We start from the raw sequence: 11,605 nt of genomic DNA, 5'->3' as shown, positions 1-11,605 counted from the left end.
AACACAAACTCTCAAACTGTGCAGCCAAGACACCTTTTCTTCCTGATGCAGCACGTACTAAAAACAGCAGAAGGCAAACACAGAATATTTTTTTCATTACCCTTTTGCCCCTGACAATACAATAACAGTATTTTACCATATCTGTGTATCTATTTTGGGCCAGTACATGTTCCTGTTACCTTTGGATGCAACATAATTCTCACAATAATCTGTATTGTACAATTTAGGAAATTGCAGAAATCAAAACAGCACAAATGTGATGTCCTAAAGATGCAAAGTTAATCTTCTTTGTTAGTTATAAAGCTATTTTATCGCCTGCGTGGAATCCCCCCTGCAGCTGTTCTTTTTAAACAGAGCTGAAAACTCGGGCTCCCTTTTCCTTAAAGTTAATTAAGAGCAATAGGACCTGGACCAGCCCAAATATCTTCAGGCGCTTCCATGATGTTCATTCTGCTCAAGTATCACTGCATGAACGCGATCGCAGCCAACCAGCACCGAAACACATGGAGCAAAGTCACAAACCTTTAGCAAATGACACGCTTCATATGCAAATGATGGCAGGAAATAAGAACCAGGAACCTTTATTACTCGTGGATTCGTGTTTCTTAGGATGTTGAACTTCTGTTATTGCACTCTTTTGATAATAATATATGGATTATAGTTAGTAAATATTGGGAGTATGCTTGCTTTTTCCATCTTTCATGTGCTCTCTTAGGAGTAAACTTTTAATGAAGACCAGAAATTTAAGTGAAATTTCGCCATTCTGTGGATATATTTAAACCTTGACTACACCGGACTCGGAAATTACTGCTTTTTGAGCCAAGCACAAACATTGGTGTTAGAATTAGGAAGATGTTTTTTTATTTTCAGTTGTGGATTATAACGGCCTTGTCTGTGTATTTGAATTTGGAGAGCCGAAGCGTCCGTCCACAAACACTGTCCTACCGGAGGTGGTGAACCTCAAGCTTTGGAGGTTCCTAGCTGCTCTGGAAATGATAACTTAATGAATGTCAAAACAAATAGTCAGAGCTGGAGAGTGGCTCCCTGGCAGGAAATGCATGCCTGTCTATTTTTTTTCCTCCCTCATCTATCTTTTGCTTTACACATGTCTGGAGGGGTGTGTTATGACTGTACACGGGCTGATGGGGGATTTTTGTCTCGGAGTGCGGCGTATGCCAGAGATGTGGTGGTCCTGCCCACTCGGGGGTTGTTGTGAAACCCAAGAACACTGCTCTCCTTCGGGGAGAGGGGGGGGGGGGACTTATTTTTCAAACCCCCTGAGGGACACCAAAGGGGGGTGTTTCTCTATCATCGATCCAGCTGTAGTGATAGACAAGTCGGATATCTATCAACTCATATATTATTATTATTATACATAGAGGCGACCTAGAAGTAATAGCATTATATAGATCTACATTTTATAACTAGTGTCTTCTTATTTGACACAAGTACAGTTTGAACCAGGGGAAAAGTTGTAGATCTCTCATACTACACTACAACTACTATAATTATGTTGTTAAACCATCGTCCACCAGACTTCAGTAGATCTGTTTACTTTTTGGGTTATGGCTAAAATTATATGTAACTTAAGACATTCAAAATCCATTGCCTGGTGAAATGAACGCTCCGCCACACATTAAGATAAGATGAAGAATGTCCCTCTCAGCTCAGACTGCTCTGCCAGCCTTGACCTCAAGTCAGCAAATGTTGTCAAATGTAGTCTGGCAGAGGAGAGGTTTGGTATCCGAATCGCTCCAAGCGCTTCCTATAAGTGCTTTAAAAGAGCCAGAACAGTGTGTTTTCAAGTTTTTACTTCACCAAACGTTACATACTGTACATATCTAGGGACTATATTTATGTGTGTGTTGTACTATTTTAGGTTTTTAGATATAATTGTGTTACAGTCATTACATTGGTTTCCATTTATTTCAAGTATTTTAGTAGAAATGTAAAATCTGTTATCTTTCACACATCAATGTTACATCACTTTATCTCTGTATGGTTATGCAGTTTAAGAGCATATTCAGCTGTAGCTCACAACACAAATGTTATTTTGACCAAATCTATTGCACTTTAAGCAGCTTTAATAAGTGTGCTGGTTGGTTTTCATATCATATGGAAATGATTGGTAACCAATGGCTACCTGGATTGATACAAGAAGTACAGCATAGCTTGCACAAAAATGATTAGATTTGATTTTAAAGTTTTTCTTGGTCACACTGGTGCAAACCCCCCCCCCCCCCCCCCCCCAAAAAAAAAGACATTATGTAGAAGACAGTGCAACAATCTAAAGTTCATGTGTGTTGAAGCAGCATGACAAACTGAAATGTGGTTGTAGGAGGAGTATGGCTGATCTGAAGATTTAGTAATGTGCTGGTCCAGCAAAGAAGCCTGTTATATTTATTATTAAAGTGGATAATAAATCATAAAAGACTAATAAAACCATTAGGATTGTAGGGAAAGGCTCTAACCTTTATTACCTTAATTTGAAATCCCATCCAAATTTATCGATAAAAGAAAAAATGGAGAAGTGACAGAAGAGATGTCCTGTTCTTATATCCCTCTACATTTTTTTTTCTTTGACTTTTGACATAATTGGCCATCTTATTAAGCCAAAGTAAAGAGAAGGGGGGAATGCATATAAACTCTGAGGAATGTGCAAGCTCTCTTATAAATATGAACCATATTTAGGAAGAAATTGGGAATAAACTCACACAAGTGGAAACTCTTCTGCATCGGACCCTGGTAAAAGTCAAAGCTGATTTATTCCCTGAATGGTAACTGTTGGCATCAAATATTAGTGAAAAGAGGTCACACTCCTTTCCTTCTAAGAGCTGAGGGTATAGGACTGATGTTACAATTAGCTCACTTTATGACTAAAACATGTAAAGTTGTGTTATTAGTGTGTGTTAATTATGTTTAAATTAGAACAGAAGCATTTCAATACAGATGTGAAATAGTATAAAGATGATATGTGACATTTATAGAAGGATATATTCACACACATTCTGCACAGCTACTAAAATATTCATAACACCTGCATCTTTTTTTTTTATATATATATAACTTTTAAGGATAACCCATACTTTTAAGGGTTTTTTTTTTTAATAATCTGTATCAGTAATGTGATTTAATCTTATTTATTGTCTTGAAATACATCTGAAGTTCTTCCAGGTTCCTGCCAATGGATTTTTTTGTTAGTGGATTTTCTCCTTATTTGAGTCGAGGGTCTCAGGACAGAATGTGTTGTATTGCTGTACAGACTGTAAAAGCTCCATGAAGCTAATTTGTGCTTTTTTTTTTAGAAATTGAGCTATACAAATAAAACACGGCTGAAATAGAAAAATTGTCTGTTTGTCCAGCTGTTAAAATGACAAACACTGGATGACTGGATTCAATAATTATAAAATAAATTGTTTGTACATCAACTGTCTGTGAGTCAGCACTGTTACAGGATCTTCATGTGGTTTATTTTACTAACTTTGCCTGTTAGATAAAAGTTTTGAAGTATTAAATCCAATATAAAGGTCATCAGTTTAGTAAATCTGTGTTTATGCTAAAGCCTGAATCTATAAAATACATTAGTGAAATAGTACATAATAAATGATTTTAAGGTTAATGACTATTTATAATGTAATAATTGAGTTTATGACTTATTGCTGTTTGTTCTATATTCATGTTTGCACTTTGTAATTGTCTTGTAATTGTATAATTATTAGAATAAGCTTTTAACGTGTATCCATATCATGTGGATTGTGCCTGACTGACCCTGCCAGCTGGTCTGATCTGGTTTCAGTCATAGGTGGCCTGTTTAACATGTCGACATGAACCCAGATGACTTAGTCAAGTGATTTAGAGCAGAAGTTTGTCGGTGCTCAGGAATGCCTGACTTGTGGAAAAACAAAAGACAAACAAACAAAATGAAAACAAACTTTAAAGCACGAATGTAACTGCTTTCACTTTTTGATATTCATCCCTACAGTATGAGCCAAATGCTCTGCAGACTCAAGTGACATTCATAAGCTCCACAAAATTTGTGCTTTTGGGGAAAATAAACTCTGGTCGTTTGTGTGTTTCGTGGCTAGCCAAAGTTTGAAGACATTTCAATAGATTGAATTAGACCCAAGGGTAGCTCCGGGCATCATGATGTCATGTCTCCTTCTCTTCAGAAGTGGCATGGTGTGGCCTCTCGGGCTTTGCCTCGGTTATATGCTGGATCACATTCAGTCACATTAAGACATGAAATGAATGATATTAGTTAAGTTCAATCGTATTTTGACCACGTTGGCTGCTACATAACGCTATAACAAAACTGGCAGCTCAGGTTAATATTGAAAAACGAGGTCTTTCCGGGTGGCTCACATGACATATTGGCTGCAGCACTTAAAGAATTAGTCTGACTGATCGGGCCTAAAAGGTGACCGAGCCCTCCGACTTCACAAACCCACGCAGCATCTATTGTGGCAGGAATTTCCAGCTGAAGGCCCACCAAAACCACAGTGAACTTTTCACATTTTCTCCTCAGCGTGAGCCAGTGTGCGAGGTCATCTTAGAAGCCCAATAAGACACCCCCCTGCTACTTAAGAGCACCTCTATTTATTTTTATTTTTTCTCCTGTGGCACCGTGCTAGCCCCAGGTACTGCCACTGACCCTACAGCGAACCATAGCTATACAGTACGCATGGTGTGCATTGCAGGTGGTGAGGCTGTGGGGTGGAGGGGTGGAGGTGTGGAGGTGTGGAGGTGGGAGATGGGCTCCGGTTTGTTGTAACATAAATCCTCCAATAAGAAGAAATAGAAGAACAGCTCTTCCTGTTCTTTTTGAAAAACTCCCCGTTGAGTCCTTGTGTGTCTGCTCCTGGATGCAGGCGGTGGGCGGCTGGCTTCAATGAAACTCTACTTTTCCTGCATGAGGAGGATGTTTGGTCTTTAATTCGAGCAAGAAAAGGTCAATACTTCATTTACAGGACTTCTGGATGTCAAATATTAATCCTAAATTGATGTTATTCATGTTATATTTTCACAAAGGATATCTGTCAAACCTCAGCTTTTCACTGCAGCCACAGGCCCTGTTTATTTAAATGTTCTTTACTGATCTTTATTTTGGTCTTTAAGTTACATTAAAATAAAATAAAAAACATAAATAAACTCAGTAAAATAAATTAAATAAGCACCATTAAGCATTTAGGCTTTTTTCATTACTTAAAAAAGCTATTATCACTCATTTGTTGCTCTAATGATAAAATCGTTTAAAACATCAGATTTAAAAGATGAGTTTGATTATTTCAGGATATAAATCTGATATTTTAGAAAGTGTGGATTAATTTTAGTTTGCAAACAGATAAAATATCGAATATGACTGATATCAGATTCACATTTAATTAGTACAAATCATTTTTTTACAGGGTTTTTTTTTCATTTTTTTTTTGAGTCGACCCGAAATGCGAGTAAAGCCAATTAACAAAAATATGCTATTCATTATTCTCAGTTTGAACTATATTGAACATTATTATGAAAATTGTAAATTGTATTAATTGACCGGCTTCCTCATTTGTCAAAAATATCAGGATTTATAAACTCATTTAATTTTAAATCCTCTCCTCTCTCCCTCCATCGTATAGGCCTTTTATACGCTCAGGCGTGCACGTGACTAATTAATGATTAAATGGTGTAACTTGACTTTAATTTCTTAAAAAAATGGAAACTAAGAATTACATTTGGAGCCATATTTTCTAGTGTCCAATATATTTGACGCAACATATTTTCTTACTGAACGAACCAAAGCAAAAATAATTTTACTTCCTGGTTTCTGCACTTTTTTTCCCTTTTTGCTCTAAAAATTCAAACATATTAAATGAGTTATATTCCATCTTTATAGGCTTTAAATTTACGTGTATATAAGGCAAATATGCTGTAAGTATGTTGGTTAGTTTCCTGTAAGACTTAAAATAATCATTGTAATATGTTGGAGTTAATTCAATTAAAGTATTTTTTAATGTATATCTAAATATCTGTCATTTTATTCACTTCAGTCCTGTTTCACACAAACTCCATAAAACGCAATAAATGAGCAGCAGGGATGAAGTATCCAAAGACTCTATTAAATCCCATTTGTAGTCACAACTTGCAGCTGCAGATAAATGATTGCCTCATTGTGAAAGTCTAAACAGGCTGTAAATTAAAGTCAGTTTTGATTGTCTCCTCTCAGAGTCGTTGTGGGTCTAAAATCACTTTAAACTGCTGTTTGGTTTGGATTCAGGGCGTGGGAGGAGTTGCTGCTGCTGCTGCTGCTTCATATTCAGAGAGAGAGAGGAGGGGAGGCTCTTTAAGGATCTCATTCTCTTTGGGGCTATAAAGACGTTGTTGCCTTCAAGACAGAGCAAATTAACTCCATTGGCGAATTATTGCATTACGAGGGGACTGCTCCGTTCATCGGTGCGCGACGGCGATTAGTGTCTTTTTTTCCCTTCTTTTTCTTCTTCTTCTTTTTTTTTATGGTGACATTTGATTAAAAAAGCAAAGCGGAGTTTGGCGATGATGATGGAGTACATGGAGGATAAGTTTGCCTTGAAAAGCCAAGCGATGAAGGCCAGCGATTACTACATGGATCAAGTCATCGAGAGTCTGGACAGCGCGCAGTACTTCAGCAAGTCTCCCCCGAAATGTGTGCAGGCCTTCGGGCTTCAGAGTAGCGAACACCGGTCCTCGCCCTGCGGAGACCAAAACGGTGCGTAAAAAAAAGAAAAAAAGAAAGCGTGAACACTGCAGTTTGATATGAGTTGTTGTGCATCTGTGTGATAATATAAGAAAGATTTAGAATAATAACAAAACAACTTTCACTTTGAAATCCTTTCCAAAACTTTCACTCATTGATTGTGATTCTTCTTTTTCTTTCTTTTTTTTTTATTTTACATCCAACATTGTTGAAATTTGCAGAAGTTTGTTGTTATTTTTTGAATTATTCCACACAGTTTATTTTAGTAGGCCTATAAGCAAAACTGAATTGATGTTAATAAATTGTCTCAAAGGTTAATTGGGCCACACACTAATTTGCAACCCACATATTTATATTGTAGTCTCTAATGTGCTGTGTTATAATATAATATCAAAGTTTAAAATGCATTATCATCCATTTCTACCTTTGTGTATTTGCTCACTTTAGCCAATTACGGTGTGCCAAAAACAGACGACGACACTTTGCACTCGGACCTCGGCAGGTCGATGGATAATTGTTGCACTCTGCGTTCGTCTCCGGTCACAACCGGACAGGAGAAAACGGATTTGGACGACATGGGAGACAAGTGCGACAGTAATGTGTCCAGCAGCAAGAAGAGGAGACACCGGACGACCTTTACCAGCGCGCAGCTGGAGGAGCTGGAGAAAGTCTTTCAGAAAACTCACTATCCAGATGTTTATGTGAGGGAACAGCTGGCCATGAGGACGGAATTAACAGAGGCCAGAGTGCAGGTACAAGTTTATCAGCGGACTCTAATGTTTTATCTTTATTAGGAGCTTTATTATTAGGGATAGAAGAATTTTAAAAGAAATATAGGAGGGGTGAAATACGCTGCGTTGCGTAAAATTGCGTAAAACCATTGGTGCTTATGTTAAAAACAATCACAGTAATATGTCCAATAATTAATATTACAGGAGTCAATCCTCTTCTTTGTCATTGCACAAGGGTCTCCAAAATATGTTTAATTAATTTTAAACCAGATTTTGTGTATACTCTTGAATCTTGAAGGCCTGTATTTTTTCTCCATCTAAAATCTTGTAAAAAAAACTTTTAAAATTGGCTTCATTTTTATTTTGGTTTCATATTATTTACTCCTTTTTTTTTATCCTTCCAGGTTTGGTTTCAGAACAGAAGAGCAAAGTGGAGGAAAAGAGAGCGCTACGGACAAATCCAACAAGCCAAAACTCACTTTGCAGCCACTTACGATTTATCCGTGTTACCAAGAACGGACAGCTACACACAGGTACGTTTTTCCCCCCTCCCCAAACACCTCTTCACATTTAAAGTATCTCTAAAATATTATAGATGCCAAATAAATAAAGGGAATTTAAAGCTATGTGTTAGCTCAGACTCCGGTGGTGCGTAATACTCACAGCGGCCTCTGATCTCCCCGACCTTCATCTTTCTTCTTCCTCTCTTCTGCAAATACTCACTTCATGTATGCAACAGTACAAAAATCATGCTCTCATCTGCATAAATCAGTAGGCTGTCATTGTTGCTCTATTAATCACTAATTATGAAACCCATCTTCAGATAAGAGGTTGGACACACTGATTAGAGGCTGTGAGGTGTCACGGCTGAATTAATGACCTTATATCAGATTTCATGTTAGCTGAACATTTATCTTGCAGTTTGGACAAAGGTCAAGTACAAGAAGAGGTGAGAGGAGACAAATAGTGTCAGTTTGTCCTTTTTTCTTGTAGGTGTTTCCTATCAAAAAACTGAGATGAGGCCTCCACACACACACACAAAAAAAAAAAAAATGTGTAGAGGTTTTTTTAAGGTTTTCCAGAGATGGAAATATGTAAGAGGCAGTGCTCACAGAAAGCAGCTTTATTGTAGTCAAAGGAGAGTTGTATAAAAGCAGTAAAAGTCACAGTAACAGCTCTGCTATGCCCTGGCAGACCAAGACCAGGTCAGAAATCTGTTGGACTGTCTCGTATTTTCCTCACACATGTTTCTGATAGATACCTCTGGATATCAGCCATGCCCGTTCATACAGCTGATCCAGATTACTGTCATTAAATGGACGATCCTTGTTTTTTTTTTTCCTCCTTTTGCTACATGTAACTGTGTTGGCAGTGGGTGTTTTTGTCTCCCTAAACACAGTGGACACGGATTGCATTTTTGTGGGTTTTAAAGGGTTTGGTTTTGTTTTGTTGACAATTGTTGGCCATTTTCTTTTTAGGCAAAGACTTGAAGTCCTGCTTATCGATGGCACATGTTGTCAGGAAGGCAAAAACAGATGATTGGCCAAGCTGACTCTCATGCTACAACCACATTTTCGTGCTACAGAAATGGAGTTTATCTCTCTGTCAGATCAGACTTTTACTCATTACCAAAAACCACAATTGGTTTGTGGTGTGCAGTGAAATACTTTGTACTTTTGGCAAAAGGTGTCCCGTGCATAGCAACAGCACAGTTTATATACTTTTAAAGATTTTCTGAATTTTATTGCAGTCATATTTAATTTAGGGAACAATTTAGGTGCGTGTATGTGTTTAAAATGTACTTTCTTGATATGACGTGGTGAAGAAAGCTACAGTTGCTCTAAATTTTGACCCGAAACAATTTTAGGATGCTACTCACATGCTTACTTGTCTTGGCTTCTCCTCCCAGTTTGAAATATTGGCGTCACTGGCAAGTGAATGAAGTCATTTGACTGCGATCTGTCAGTGAAGACTGTAATTTTACGTTTAAAGACGGACATGCTTCCTGTACTGTAGCTCTGTGGACTCTGTGGACTGGAGCTCCTGCCTTGAATATCAGTCAATGTGGTGTTGACTGTGTGCTGTCCAGATGGGTTCATGTCTGCTCTCTGTCGTCTCTGTCCAGTCCGCTCTTTGACAGTCCAGTAAAATGCCAACTCTAAAAATATGGAAAGTCCAGAATTATAAGACGCCTTGTGTGTTTGGCATTATTTGGATCTTTTTTTTTTTTAGATATTGATGCATAGAAAGTTGGTTCACTTAAAAAAACATACTCTTTTTTCCCCTCTCTCTCTCTCTCTTTTTCTCTCTCTCTCTCTAGTGATACTTTATCGTGTAGATTATTGCATTTTTGTGTCATTTATCCAGGTTTTCAAATATCTGTCTCTGAGCTGCAAACTTATAACAATGTAGGTGAATCTCTCTCTCTCTCTCTCCCTCTCTCTCTCTCTCTCTCTCTCTCTCTCTCTCTCCCTCTCTAGAAAATCCACAAAACATGATGTTAACAGTTTCCATACAAGTTATTTCTTTAGTCGAAGGCATGTTTCTGTTGAATTCATTCAGTGTATTTTTTTTTTCAATATTTAAAGCACCAGAAACACAACTCCTTTCACCTTCATTTTACTGGGGTGAAGGCAGAAATGTGAGAAATAGATATCTGGACAAATAAAAGTGGATACCACTAGAGTTAAGTGAGAAAACATGCTTTTGTTTTGCGGGATGAAGGAAAACCCCACCAAAGATTTTACTGTGTGTTTAAGAAATGTGCATTTTGACCAAAATACTCAATTTGAACAGTTACAGCTTCACTCAAAAGCCGCAGCAATAATCTTTTACATCTATACTTTAAGTTTTGTTTATTCTTCTTCTCTGCTGGTGATTCCTGTAGCTTCATGATAGTTCAGTTGGATTGCAGCAGTGAATAGAGATAGAATATAAGATTTATGTCCTATATTTTTATTGTTATTATCAGTGCAGCATGTAAGACATAAACTTTTCTATAAAGCAGAAGTTTCCAAAGTGTGCGCTGTGGCTCCCTGGGGTGCCCTGAGGACAGTCCAAGGATGCTGCAAAAATCATTTTACATCAATTCTGCATTTTTTAGTATCATTTCATCATGTTAATTATGTGCTATGATGTGTTTTCAAATATATTGGAGCAAATGAAGAAGTAAACATGTTGTAATCACTCTATAATAAATGTTTAATAGGCAATAACACTTCAGCTAATGATGATTCACTGTTGCTGGTTGTCATAGTAATGCAGTTTTTCAGGTGTCCAGCAGTAAAGAGGGATCCTATGGCAAAAAAAAAAATCTCATGAAGGGATGCCGAGGTTTAAAAAAGTAGAGCGACTGCTAAATGTATATGTAGGCCTAAATCCATCCGTCTATAAAGTTAATTCAAATCTTTTAAGTTTCACCTAGCTTTAAAGATACATAATAAGTTTAATTAATCTAATGTAACTTTTTTTATCCTCATGACATGAACGTTTTTGTCTCCAGTGTCTCACTCCATCCTTCTCCCAACAGATCCCTAACAACCTGTGGCCCAGCCCTTCAGCCGGCGGCTCCGTGGTATCTCCCTGCATGCTTCCCCGAGGCTCCCCTCCCTGCGTCACTTCCTACTCGCACTCCCCCCGCTCGGCCGCCGGCGCCGCCGACCACGGCTACGTGGGCTTCCCCAACCAGCAGAACCAGTTTGGCCACGTGTCCCTCAACAACTTCTTCAGCGCGGACTCCCTCCTCACGCCGACCTCCAACGGCCACCACGCCTTCGAGACCAAGCCCGAGTTCGAGAGGCGTTCGTCCAGCATCGCCGTCCTGCGCATGAAGGCCAAGGAGCACACGGCCAACATCTCCTGGGCCATGTGATCAAGGTTCCTGTGCATGTCTGGAAAGTCTGGATAATGTGTGGAAAAATGTTTTAAATTTCCAGTGTATGGATTACGCAGAGTCTGAAATAATTTTAGAAAAAGCTGTTTTGTTTTTTTTCACCCGCAGCACAGATCTAACTACAGCTCGGTGGCCTTCAGAGCAGATGTCAGCCATAGATCGATATGATCATTCTCACAATCACACCGCCTTGATATTTAGATTCATGCATCACATCAAACTCTAGACTGATAAAACATGTAGTAAAGTATAGAGGGTGGAAATGGA

General features: G+C 38.3%; 1 protein-coding gene across 1 annotated transcript; it reads left to right on the top strand.

Annotated features, from left to right (window-relative positions):
• The first annotated feature begins 6,537 nt into the window (after positions 1-6,537).
• On the top strand, positions 6,538-11,317 carry alx1 (ALX homeobox 1). Its single transcript, XM_053319534.1, has 4 exons — positions 6,538-6,727; positions 7,163-7,467; positions 7,851-7,979; positions 10,976-11,317. Exons 1-4 carry the CDS (start codon positions 6,538-6,540, stop codon positions 11,315-11,317), a joined length of 966 nt encoding a protein of 321 aa, XP_053175509.1.
• Positions 11,318-11,605: the final 288 nt, after the last annotated feature.

This window comes from Scomber japonicus, chromosome 5, assembly GCF_027409825.1.
Source record: "Scomber japonicus isolate fScoJap1 chromosome 5, fScoJap1.pri, whole genome shotgun sequence".
NCBI classification, from domain to species: Eukaryota; Metazoa; Chordata; class Actinopteri; order Scombriformes; family Scombridae; genus Scomber; species Scomber japonicus.
This window is presented reverse-complemented; position numbering and strand designations above follow the sequence as displayed.

Excerpts from the sequence above, each read along its gene's own strand:
- alx1 (XM_053319534.1), top strand. The coding sequence starts at position 6,538 with ATGATGGAGTACATGGAGGATAAGTTTGCCTTGAAAAGCCAAGCGATG. Across the intron at positions 6,728-7,162 it reads GCCCTGCGGAGACCAAAACG|CCAATTACGGTGTGCCAAAA; the intron begins GTGCGTAAAAAA and ends TGCTCACTTTAG. Across the intron at positions 7,468-7,850 it reads TAACAGAGGCCAGAGTGCAG|GTTTGGTTTCAGAACAGAAG; the intron begins GTACAAGTTTAT and ends TTATCCTTCCAG.